General features: G+C 35.4%; 2 protein-coding genes and 1 pseudogene across 3 annotated transcripts in view; 1 reads left to right on the forward strand and 2 right to left on the reverse strand.

Annotated features, from left to right (window-relative positions):
- LOC144979522 (xaa-Pro dipeptidase-like) overlaps positions 1-13,337 on the reverse strand; it is a 34,734-nt pseudogene that overhangs the window by 3,195 nt on the left and 18,202 nt on the right. Inside the window, exons 8-13 of the transcript XR_013646724.1 lie at positions 8,018-8,093; positions 5,360-5,406; positions 4,245-4,313; positions 2,731-2,808; positions 2,145-2,293; positions 804-988 (exon numbers count right to left, since the gene is read on the reverse strand). The product of XR_013646724.1 is annotated as a xaa-Pro dipeptidase-like (transcript). The remainder of the gene's footprint in view (positions 1-803; positions 989-2,144; positions 2,294-2,730; positions 2,809-4,244; positions 4,314-5,359; positions 5,407-8,017; positions 8,094-13,337) is intronic.
- The window catches only part of LOC144979515 (uncharacterized), a 144,740-nt gene continuing 138,878 nt past the window's right edge, over positions 7,476-13,337 (reverse strand). Inside the window, exon 4 of the transcript XR_013646721.1 lies at positions 7,476-7,510. The gene's annotated coding sequence lies outside the window, so the exon portion shown is untranslated. The remainder of the gene's footprint in view (positions 7,511-13,337) is intronic.
- LOC144979374 (uncharacterized) lies at positions 8,572-12,535 on the forward strand. The gene is made up of 3 exons (XM_078926023.1): positions 8,572-9,248; positions 10,121-10,281; positions 10,634-12,535. Exons 1-3 carry the CDS (start codon positions 9,227-9,229, stop codon positions 12,533-12,535), a joined length of 2,085 nt encoding a protein of 694 aa, XP_078782149.1. The 5' UTR covers positions 8,572-9,226.

A 13,337-nucleotide genomic window follows, 5' to 3' on the forward strand; every position in this document is an offset into this window, starting at 1 on the left:
AGTAAAAACATTCTAGATGTACAATTAAAAGGACTTAGTAAGACAAAGGGGAAATGGTACAAATAGGGAACAGATGTATATTCCAAGAGCACACTATCAGTGTACTTTTAGTTTGAGATTACCTAAAAGTCTCACCCAGACACCAGCACAAGATTCCACTAAGAGGAATACACTCAAATGTTAAGAAATCACATGTTAAATATGAAAAAAATAACAGTACATAACAGAGAGATGATTTACAATGAAAAAGATGTCATCTTCCAAAACTATAACAATACATTCGACTGTTTCCCTCACAGCCAAGGACTCCGGCTAGGATTAGGACAAAACTAAGTTAATCTCATTCTAAGACAAAGACAGAAAGCAATTGGAAAACAGGTATAGGGGTATAGAAGACACAGCAAGTACCCCCCCCCCCCTGCCCAATAAGGGAGCCCCACCCAGAACAAACCTGATTTATTCAAGAATAATAGTATTAATAGAATTTTCTGCTGTTGATTGGGCAATTGGTGGTAGCGTGGCTCAGCGGTATGGTCTTTGCTTCATACCTGAAAAGTACCAAGTTCGATCACCTGCTGCTGCCCTTGTGGCCTTGAGCAAGTCACCTTTGCCCTAGCTCAATTTGTGGCCACTGCACTGCGGCTGATGCCTGGGTTATTCTAGTCTTCTCTTGGAATAGACCCTAACGACAAATTTCCTCTTTGGGATGAAAAAAGGGAATTTTAGTTTTAGTTTTTAGTATGAATAAAATGAAATTGTGGTTTGTAGTATTCAAGTCAGTCGCCAGCCACATCAAACCTTACATGTGGGTATCCTCCAACGTCGTGGGTATCCAAACCCAAGAAGTGACCTATACCATGTGGCATGAAGACGACCCCGAGCCTCACTTTCATCATCTCCTCAATGTCCCCTTTGAGAATTCCAAGCTTGACAAGCTGCTCCAGAAGGACCCGTTCAGCTGCACAGTGCATGTCAGCCCAACACACACCTATGGAGGAAAACGTATTGAGACAGTTGTTTTATTTTTTTAAAAAGGGTTTTACAGCACTTGCAACATATTTAGGTCATTTCAGCGCCAGTTAAAAGGAAGAAAGTGGGAGGGTGAAAATAAATTCTAGAATTACAATTAAAAGCACAAGAGAAAAGTAAGACAAATGAGAATTGGTTCAAATAGGGAACAGATGTAGATTCCATGAGGACACTATCAATGTACTTATGGAGGGAAAGATAAAGGCAGTAATTGTGACTCTTAATTAATATAGGTATATATATATATTAATTATGTCATAATAGTTGAAACATATATAGGTCAAAATATCAATGTACTTAGTTTGAGTCTCATCCAAACACCGGCACAGGATCCGACTAAGAGGAATACACTCAAATGCTTGCGTTATACATTCAAAACAACATAACAGAGAGATGATTTACAATACAATGGAAAAAAAAAGGATAGAAGACACAGTAAGTAACCTTCCTGCCCACTATGGGAGGTTAGGAACCCCGCCTAGTTGACACAGTTGTGGAACAGAACATTATTGATTGGGGTTGGAGATGAGTGAAGCTGCTGACACTCATCTCTCTGTTATTGTTTTTTTTTTTGGGTCCCGATAGCTCAGTTGGTAGAGCACTCGCATCACACGCAAAGGGACTGAGATCGATCCCGGGTGTAGTTGAGCTTTATTTCGGACCCCCCTGCCCCCAAGCAGTGAATGGATAGCTGAGTCTGTTAGATTTGGCGGAAAGAACTTTGCGACAGACTAGCATCCTATCCAAAGGATAGCAAACAATTGCTATCCTCCTTTCACACTATGGCAAACAGACTAACTTAGACCAACTTGGGTTTCAGCACTCTGTCCACATTCACATTAGTAGTGATAAGGTAGCTGATTTCTGAAATCTGGCAGAAAGTACTGGCATCCTTTTTTTTCTTCTTGATGTTTTATTACCCCATTGATGTGTTTATCAAAATCACCCACAAATATTTATAGACTAGTATGAGTGTGCAGATTATTTAATCTACTCATTCATTTCAAAATATTTATTTATTTCTATTTCCTTTATTTATTGATAATGATAAAGTTGATGATGATGATGATGATGATGATGATGATGATGATGATGATGACGATGATGATAATTACCAGGCTTAACAAGAGCCCTGACAACCATGTTGGCAGCGAGAACGGCATTGTAAATGAATTTCTGGTCCTCTGTGAATTTGCCGTTGGCAGGGAATGAACATGTAATGTCCGAATTGTAGCAGTAATACTCGCCTCCCATGTCAAATAAACTGAAGACGAGAACAAAAATGAACAAAAGAGTTTTAGTTTTTATTTCTAGCATGTGACAGTAATATGTACTCTCCTCCCATGTCAAATAGGCTGAAGACATAAAAAAAACCCCACAAAAAACTTCAGCTTTTTATAGAGCAATACCCACTAAACGTGCTCAAAGTGCTTTACAAAGGGTCTCTGACCAACAGCAACACTTAAGATGTAGAACGAGATATGACACTTGTTATCCAGGGCATTGAGAAGATCTTACTTATGTAGGTAGCCTATATTGGATTGAGAAGTGAATGAGCTTTCTTTAGATGCACAACAAATGAAAATACACATTTTTTGTAATTGTTTTGTAGCTACCCAATATTATGAAGGTTGAAACACGTGTGAACTTATTTTTACACATTAACTATATATTAATATTATAAAAAGAATGATCACTTACCAAATGTCTCCATCATTGATCAGCTTGCTATTGGGGGCACCAGCATGGCCGTAATATAAAACACCACTGTGTTCTCCACTGACAGAAAGAGAATTTAAAGTGAATTTAGACTTAAAATGATAAGAAAAACTTAGGATAATTTGGAATGTGAGAAATTTTTAGAAAATCTTTTATAAATTATAAAGAATAAAAAGGAACCCCAATTTTCATATCTGTGGCTAAAACAGTCGATTTCCCGCATTAGTTCATACTGAGATAACAAAAAAAACAAACAAACAAAACTAGACCATTTATATTTCGCAATATACATTAAACATGTTCAGAGCACTTTACATGGGCTCTCCAGCCAACAGCAACATTTAACATGTAGGACGAGACATGACGCCTGTTAGGTGATATTACAATTTTGGTGGACAGAGAAAACGCTGTTAATGGCCAGGTACTCATTTTACACCCGAGTAGAGTAAGAGAAAGTGACCAAAGAGTCTTTTCCAAGGACTCAACTATCCGCCGCTCATAAATAATAATAATATGTAAACAAAACATAATACAGTGCATAACAGAGAGATGATTTACAAGAGAAAAAAATATCATCTCCCAAGACTAACTATACATTTGACTGTTTTCCTCTTAGTAGTCTTAGCCAGGGTATCCGGCCAGGGCCAGGACAAAACCAAGTAATCTCATTCCAAGACAAAGACAGAAAGGAATCCAGCAACTTTTCTCAATTTTTATACTTTTTCAACTTGACTAGCTGTAAAAAATATTAAGCTTTGATATTTCCCGAAGATGTACAACAACAGTTGAGTTAATCATTTATGACAACTCATTTTTGATAAAAATTGACCTTTTAACTAAACTTGGAAATATCTCAGTTTAAACCTTTTCATCATTTGACTGAGTCATTATGTCATTCATTGTAACATTTTAACTTTTTCTTCGAATTGCCAAATTGGGACATTCCCAATTTTATCAGAACAGTTGGCTGCAATTTGGTGATAAAAGAAAGTGTGACGATTGAGACGGATGCGTTAACTTCCACATACTGGATAGTAGTTAAGTTTTCTCATTCCTCCATAGTAAAAGTAATAGTAATAGCAGTAATGATGAAAAAGGCTGCAATGGGATGATGCAAGTATCTACAATACTCTTCAACAGTCGTAACGTCACTTCCTTCCTAATGACGCATGGTAACTTAGTGACACTGGCTCTAAACTATCAGAACAATGGCGGACGGCTGTATGAAATATTTCCCTGGCGAGCATAAAAGCGTATCCAGAGGAAAAAAAACCCCATAAATTTGATCATGTTTTGACTTTAACACATTCTGATCACAAGGCATATGAAAAGTTCTAGCCAGTATGAAGAATAAAAAGTAATGATTTTCTTTGTTTAAAACCAAGATGGCCGCCGTTGCCGGGCGGCGTGACATCAGACTACTGAATCCAATTACAATCCAACTTTAGAATGTCATGACAATGAATGAATAACAAAAATATAGTGGAAGACTTTACCTGCCACAGTAGCAATGATAGGAAAGCAATCTTATACCTCCAACGTATCGACAGTGGTGATGGAAAATACTGGAAAATAAACATTATATTTTCAACCCAAAATTATTTTAAAAATAAATTCAGTCATATCTGAGCAGACAAAGAATATTGAAAGGGTCTCGATAGTGATGTGTTAGAGCACTTGCCTCACTACCAAAGGGACCAATGTTGATCCTATGTGTTGTCAGTTCAGCTTCTCTGGGTAGATTAATTAAAATACTTATGGTCTAGCACCAATAGAATAGTAGAAACAGCTTCTAAAAGTTTTTAAAACAGTGTGACCTAAGAATTGACTTTGAAAAGACACTCCTCTATCATTTTGATGCCAGATTGTCAGGTTTTGGTTCATTTTTCATTATTTAACCAATTGAAAACAATTTTTGTTCTTAGTTCTGTGCAATTATTTAGTACTGGGGTTTTTTTGTGGCCAATGTTACAAACAATCAAAAAAAGAAAAGGAACCCCCCCCCCCCAAAAAAAAAAAAAAAAACAACTTGTTTTTATATAGCGCAATATCCATTAAATGTGCTTAAAATGCTTTACAAAGGGTCCTTGACCAACAGCAACACATCACATATTATATAGAACAAAACATGACACCTGTTAGGCGATATTAAAAATTTTATTTTTCCGACAGGTATTCATTTTACACCTGAGTATGGTGAGAGCATGTGAATAAAGAGCTTTTTCCAAGGACTCAACTATGCGCCGAGCAAGGCTCGAACCCAGGACCTTCCAATCTGTCATGCCACAAGATGACCTTTTCACTCAGCCTCGTATGTTTACAAAAAAATCTGTACCAACTAAAAAAGGTATGATTACTATTACACTCATTTAGGGGAATTCTCACTTTAACTTTTAAATAAAACTAATAAATAGAGGTGACTAAATGAGTCAATAAAATGGAGATAAAGGCCAAGGGCCGAAACGTAGTTTGTTTTGTGTTGTTCATTCATGAGTCAGATTTACTCCCTTTATCTTTATCTCCATAACTTTTAAATACTTTGAAATATTATGTAAGTCGTGACAACCTGTTTGGTCACATTTTCATATCTGAGTAAATGTCTCCTGTTCACCTTTCGGCTTGATATTCATACATCCCTGGGCGGACATTCTTCATCACCTGGGCAGAGAATATAATTAGTACAAAAAAGTAAAAACATAGGAAATCATTTAAAAAAAAAAATTCAATATAAAACAAGGTTAACCATTAAGATCAGTCTGGCTTCATCATGAAAAGAACTAATAGTTGGAATAGTGTAGATAGTATGCGCTTGGTCAAGAAACTCACAACATTGCCATCTGGAAGTATAATGAGCCAACCAACACACAAACCTATGACTATGTGTTACCATAAACTCGTATAGTCTGGTTAATACAGATTAGTGAGAATTCCTCATAAACTTGGATGGCAAAAAAAAAAAAAACAATAAAAAAGACACGAGTGACGTCAACTCAGTTCTTAAAGATAATGTTCTGTTTTGTTGTTAAAAAAAAACAGTTGTGCTTTTACATATAGCACAATATTCACTAAACATGCTCAAAGCACTCTACAAAGGGTCCCTGACCAACAGCAACACGTAGCATAAAGAACGAGACATGACGCCTGCTAGGTGATAATACAATTTAATTTTCCGACAGGGACAATGCTGTTAATGGCCTGGTAGTCATAATGGAATACGGAGGATGGGATATTCAGAAGATTAAAGCTCTGTAGTTTAAACACCCGAAAAAAAGTAAGACAAAAGAAACTAACTATTGTTTGTTTTTAAGCGTTTTACGACGCATGCAACACATTTAGGTTATATCAGTATCAGCACCAGTCAAAAGGAAAAAAAATGGGATAGTAAAAAAGTTCTAGAATTAGACAATTGAAGTACCCAAGAAAAGGTAAGACAAAGGGGAATTGGTTCAAATTAAATAGGGAAAAGATGTAGATTCCAAGAGAATACTATCAGTGTACTAGTTTGAGATCAACTAAAAGTCTCATCCAGACACAAGCACAGGTCCCCACTAAGATGAATACACTCAAATGTTTACAAATCATATATAATATATAAACAAAACATAATACGGTGCATAACAGAGAGATGATTAACGAGACAAAAAATATCATCTCCCAAAACTAACTATACATTTGATTGTTTCCCTCTCAGCTAGGGTATCTGGCCATGGCCATGACAAAACCAAGTAATCTCATCCCAAGACTAAGACAGAAAGCATATTTGAAAACAGATATATAGGAGGATAGAAGGCACAGTAAGTGATCTCCCTACCCGCTATGGGAGGTCAGGAACCCCACCCGGGGCTAACTACTTCAATCAGCAAAGAGAATTAGATTCCAAGAACAAACTGCGACTGCAAGCCCCATCCATGGCAAAGGCATCGGATTGTGCCGAGAAGAATGGCCTCAAATACGTACAAAATATATCAAAAACTAAACAATTTGTAACAAAAATAATATGTAAGTACATAAAAGAAAGACGGTTTACATGGTTTAAAAAATCATCTCACAAAAACAAAGGTAGTCTTCATTTGACTGTTTCCCTTTGGCTATAGATCCTGGGTAAAGTAAATAATTAAATTGCAAAACAAGGACAGAAAACAAAGTAAAAAAGTAAAATATATATTGTGGGATGGATGTCATGGCAAACATAACATCACACAGTAGGGCATAATTTTCCATCAACTTCTATAATTCTATATTTACTTTTTTTTAAAAGGGTTTTACGGCGCTTGCAACACATTAAGGTCATATCAGCGCCAGTAAAAAGGAAGAAAATGGGATAGTAAAAAGTTCTAGAATTACAATTAAAGCACCCAAGAAAAATTAAGACATATGGGAACTGAAAACAAATAGGGATCAGATGTAGATCCCAAAAGCATACCACCAATGTACTTAGTTTGAGATCACCTATAAGTCTCATCCGGACACAAGCACAAAATCCAAAAAGGAGGACACAGATGCTTACATTTTACATTAAAAATAAATATAATAATACATAACAGAGAGATGATTAACAAGGAAAAAAATATCATCTCTCAAAACAATAACTATGCATCTGACTGTTTCCCTCCCAGTCAGGACTCAGGCCAGGGCCAGGACAAAACCAAGTAATCTCATTACAAGACAAAGACAGAACTCATGTTGGAAAACAGACATAAGGGGATAGAAGACACAGTATGGACCCCCCTGCCCGCTATGGGAGGTCAGGATCCCCACCCAGCTATATTTACTTCAAAAAGTAATAAACAAAAATGAGTTTAACAGCTTCAAAAAAGAACAAAATATCAAACACGGAATGTTTTGGGTTCAAAACCCTTCTTCAGCCAACAAAAAAAACCCCCTCAATAATAATATAAATACATTAATTAAAAAACAGACGGATGAGGACGGGTTTTGAGCCTGAAACGTTCCATGTTTGGTATTCTGTTCTTATTTTTTTTTTTTATAACTGTTATATTCATCATTTGTGTTTATTATTTTTTACAGTACAGTCCACAGGTTGTAGAAGCTGAGCATGACTATGACTTATAGATAGTATGCAGATGACGTCACTCAGGCCTTTGTTATTGTTTTTGCCATCCGCGTTTGTGAGTTGTTCTCACTAAACTGTATTAACCAGACTATAAAAGTTCATGGTTACACAGAGTTTGTGTGTTGGTCCGTTATACTTCCGGATGGCAATGTTGTGAACTCCTTGGCCAAGCGCATTCTATCTATACTTACTTACCTCTATGTGTGCATCACTGCTGATCTTGTTGTTGTATCGAAGGACCTCAATCTCACGGTCAGATTTAAACACACGGCTGAAATACACACAGAGTAATAATATCAGATTCTTGAACTCTTGCTCTGGGAACGCAAAACAAATTTTCAATACTGCCCGACCTTGGGAGCCAGCATTATACTGTCCCCGCGGAATTATGCCATTTTTTTGGGGGTAAAATAATGCCAATATTATGCCCAAAAAAGACAAATGATGCCATAAATTCGACATTATGCCAAAAATCTGACATTTATGCATGTTCTTGTGTGCTTGTTACCCCCAAAACCTAATTTATACAATAAATATGAATAATGATAGGTTTAAAAGCTACATTAAGTTGTTTTGTTTCATTAAAAGCAAGAAAAAAGCAGAAATATATACCAGACTACTTGACTATTTTAAAGAACATTGATTTTAACCCTTAGCATGCTACATCAGCCTCTGTGGCAGTCAGAAAGAGGCCACCCAAGGCAGAGTAGCGTGGTAAGAATGGGTTAATTAAAAAATGTCACCTTAAATTAGGTACTCCAAACCAGCCACTATCGGGTAAAATTGTGATGAAAATCGGGAAAATTCATCACTTTCACACTGCTACTCTCAAATAATGTGTAAAATGTATGCATTACACTTGGTGTCATTGTAAAGATCATCCTTTTTTCTTTATGATAGGGAAAAAAGAAAATGGTTTTGTTCAATAAGTAATATTAATAGATTTGAATAAAAATGTGTAGAAAACGGTTGGTCGGAATGCTCACGGTCAGTTTTTATGACCTCATCTTTTTCAACCGGATGTCTTGCGAGCGCCGTTTATGAGATCGGGAAATGAATGGTGTTATTTGAAGCAGAATTGAATTCTCTTTCGTTTGGTATATAATTTTATATTGTATAAAATCATATTCCTCTCTAAAAATCGATTTTTTTGAAGTTTTTGACAAAAAAAATGCCGAAATATGAGAACATTGAAACGAAACTTACATGAAATGAAAAAGTAGTCAATTTTCTATTCATGGTAAAAATTCGAAACTATTTTATGGAACAGCGTCCGCAAGCTGGCTATTTAAAAAGAACGACCATGCCCGGCGAAGTCATTCAAACGAAGGAGCCGAGTTGACGTTAGTCGACTCGCGACTAGTTGTAAACAAGGTGTGATTGATTGATTGATTTCATTCAAGAATGGATTCAAAGCTCATTATAGGTAAGTTATATGTTTGAAATCTACTTTCTGATCATTGAAAATATGCTTTTTTTATATTAGTTAGTTTTTTTTTGTCAAAATCGTAAACGCAGTGTCTTTTAAAATTCTTTCACTTGCGGTATTCCCTCGTATCCAGCAACTGGGAACTTTGTGGCACTTTGTATTTTTTTATGTTATATTTTCCCCTAAACAAATACCAGTAAGACTTTAATCAGTTATCTAATTTTATATGACACCAATCTAAATTTTATTTTAATGAATAATACAGCTGTATTTTGTCATCTTAATACACTAGACTTTTGTGGCGATGAAATCTTGATTTCAAAATGGCGGACACTCAATTCAGGTTTCGGACGAGTCCATTGCGGACAACTTATCGAGATTCACATTAGTTTTGTTTTAGTTCGAATGCGTTCTAAGGTTATTGGTTAAGAAATTATCATTAATTATTATTATTATAGAGGCGTATGTGACTTTACAGCAATAGTAAGCTTTTTTTAAAAAAAATTATGTTATGAAACTTTGCTTTGGATGGGCTCAGACCCCTGTCAATAATTTGGATGTGGACTGATTTGTTTATAAAGTTATATGACTATTGTGATCCTTCAATATAATTTCAGTAGATCAAATATTAATTGTGCGCTACCAGACTGCCTGGTACTTATTATTACTAGCTATTACCATGGCAAATGACTTTTTTTTTTTTCATATTCATGTTGTAATTATTGCCTATTCATCAGATTCAGATTATTGTTTGGTATTTTTTATTTATTGGGGATAATAATAACGTGTATCTATTTCAATGTTTGTGTAAGGAAGATTTTGATTTTAATGATAAAATTAGTAATTTTCATTTTGATATATTTCCTCAGATGATGATGTTTACCAAGGGTTAAAAAATACCTTTTTGGTATCTGGGAGAGGTAGACGACCAGATTTGCCACCAATAAAAGTGAACCAGAAGTTACTTGTACAGCTTTATTTTTTGAAGCAGGAATCGGAGAACTGCTCATCAAAAAAATCTTGGAAGGAGGTGACTATATTTTTATTTCGTCATTTATATGTAATCACGTTTTTTTCAGAGAAGTTTCCCAAAGCTATCATGTGATCATCCATTGTCAAGAAGTGAGCAAAGTCAAGACAGTTGTTCTCTGACCGCTTTTTTTTATTTTTTTTTTGCTGGCTAAGATTAAGATGTTTTGTTACAGGAAGAAATCGGTGAGGATCATATGAAGGGGTATTGGTGCATTTCAGTGCCTAGTGGGATTCACTGTACATATGAGTAAGCATTGCTAACGAGAAAGGTACAGAGTTAGGTAACAATTGACAATGTAAAATTGTGTTGTATTGCCATTGTCTCATCTTTTCAAATAATTTGATTTCAGATTGAAGACTGTCTTCTACGGATATCCCCAGACCTTGCATCACACAGATCACGGATAAGGCATGCAGTGGAGCGTGCTTACCAGAGATTCTGCATGCAACGGCATGATCTGTCGTTCCTGGAATGTGGGGTTGACTTCGACTTTATTTCGGATAAGTTGTCGAGTTTTGGCATCACCCGTGCTTCATTGCCCTTTCCGTCTGCATCTTCACTGGATTTGAAACACATCGATAACGGATTAGTTATTGATATTGAACTTTCCAGGAGGGATATGGGATTAAGTTCAAACACAACGGCTCAATGGGTTTGTCATTTATCTGGACTGAGCATCAATTCTAAACTTTTTTGTGTCCTAAAAAAAACATTCAAAGAGTATGAACGACTCAGGAGCAACAAGACCAAACATCCTGAAAGGCTTCAGCAATTTCTGCTATCAAAATTTTCCCTTTCTTCGTCTCCACAACCACCCTCACATCTACAGCCTTCATCATTGCCATTACAAGAGCACCCTACGCCTCGCCCACCCACCCCACTACGATCTAGTCCAACTCCAACTACTCCAAAGCTGAAAGATGACCAGTTACATTTGATTCAGTCTTTGAATGAAAAACTTCTAATTGTTGAATCTGCACTACGTGATATTCAATCGGAGAAATTTTCTCTACTGGAGGAGGTAAAAGGACTGAAAGAGAAACTTAGTTCAGCTGAGGATAAAGCTTTAGTTACTGTGTCTAAATTAGAAGAAAAGTTTGAAGCTGAATTAAAGAAAAAAGATTTAAAGTTAAAAGAAATTAAAGCTGGGCATGACAAAATTTGTAAAGATTATTGCTCAACTATATCTGTTTTACACAGTGATTTAAATAAGAAAGATTTGTCCTTACAGAAAATGAAGTCAAAAAATAAATACCTTACAGATGAGTTACAGAAAGAGATCATCAGATATGAAAATTTAGAAGCTAATCCATTTGAAATTAAAATTAAAAATTCTAAAAATAATGAATATTCTGATGATGTCAGGAAAGCTGTCATCGCCTTAGTTTGTGAGACAGGTGTCTCAGCTAAAAATGTAAAAAAAGTAATTGATATTGTATCAAGCAATATTTTTCATTATGTATTTTCTGAAAATTTACCTTGTGCTCAAACAGTTTTAAACATGTGTGATGAGGCTTTTGTCCTTTCAAATATGCAAACTGTTGAAAATGTTTTAAAATCTGAAAATGCTACGTTTCATTTTGATGGTACATCAAGAGATCAGAAAAAGATAGTGGGACATCAGTTCACTTTAGATAGTGGGGAAACCTTTTATCTGGGGTTTTTGCCTGTTGCCACTGAAAATTCTGACACTCTTTTGGATATTGCTATGATTGTTATTAGTAATTTAGTTGATTGCTATAAAGATGTGTACTCCATTTCTCCTGATATTATTTTAAGAGAAATTCTTTCTAAAATTACTAGTGTCATGTCTGATAGGGCTGCGCCCAATATTCTTTTTGGTCATAAATTTACAGATAAACTAAACGCTGAGCTTGGAGATTCCCTTCAGATCAGTTTTTTGCATTGTAATGCACATTTTCTATTAGGAATTAGTTCTGCCTTTGAAAAGACATTGTCAGTTTTTGAACGAAAGTTGATCACTCAGGACGATGAGTATTTAGGAAGGGACAAAGATGGGGCCTTTTCATTTTTTAGCAAAGATTCAGAGTCTGCGACAAATAGAATAATTCGATGTACTTGTAATTTGTTGGGTCCGGGGGTGACCAGAAAAATGGATGTCGTCCACAGTGGATTACTTTTTGTTCTGATACTCACAATGTTGTTCCCATTCCTAGTTTTAAGTCCAACAGGTTTAATTGCTTTTTTGAAGCTGCTGTTTCTATTTTATTCCACCATGACAATTTATTGAATTTTTTCACTTCTGGTATTTTACATGATAACCCAAATTTATTGATTAAGAGTGTTACTCATGACCTTCAAGATTTAAGGTTAATGTCATTGGTTTGTTGTATTGCCCTATTTTGTTTAAAAGTCACTTCGCCTTATTGGTTTCTTGTCAAGAGTAATACAGTGAAGTATACTGATTTTTTTATGTATGTTCAAATGATGCATGACTGTTTTAAGAAATGGGCTGATGATCCCTCTGAATTACTTGATATTTCTTTTACATCTGTTTTTGGAGATGCTCTCCCTTTTTCCAAATCCCTGCATTTGATATGGTACATAGTCAAATTGACAAATTTAATAATGTTGTAATGATTGATTTGTTAAAAATATTATGCAAAGATGTTTCTTCTGTTACTGAGAGACAGTTGAAAGATTTTTTAAATGATGGTTATTATGCTCATGTCAGTGATGAAATGAAAAGAACATTGAGCCATTGTCCTCTTACAAATTTGGTTGGTGAGAGTGCATTTGGTGATTTCGATTATGACATTAGTAAAAGGAGAAATGCATCACTCCATAATCGGTCCACCATTCATGCTGTCAAACGCAATAAAACAATATCGTTTTTATCTAAAAAGTCTGTTGAAGAGCAAGGGCTCATGTTCAAAGTAGCTAGAAAGCATGGGAAGAAAATGCGAAATGAGAGTAAGATGTTAAAAGATAAAGTAGATAATGATATAAGATTGAAATTTGTAGAGAATCAACAGAAGAAGATTGATAAGCAGATAAAGGATATGGAGAATATTTCCAAGGTTGAACGAGAT

Source organism: Berghia stephanieae, chromosome 9 (genome assembly GCF_034508935.2).
Source record: "Berghia stephanieae isolate SIO BIC M18660-M18661 chromosome 9, UCSD_Bste_1.3, whole genome shotgun sequence".
In the NCBI taxonomy this organism is placed as follows: domain Eukaryota; kingdom Metazoa; phylum Mollusca; class Gastropoda; order Nudibranchia; family Aeolidiidae; genus Berghia; species Berghia stephanieae.

Coding starts and splice junctions, on each gene's coding strand:
- LOC144979374 (XM_078926023.1), top strand. CDS start 9,227: ATGGATTCAAAGCTCATTATAG. Junction 9,249..10,120: donor GGATTCAAAGCTCATTATAG/GTAAGTTATATG, acceptor ATATTTCCTCAG/ATGATGATGTTTACCAAGGG. Junction 10,282..10,633: donor CAAAAAAATCTTGGAAGGAG/GTGACTATATTT, acceptor ATTTGATTTCAG/ATTGAAGACTGTCTTCTACG.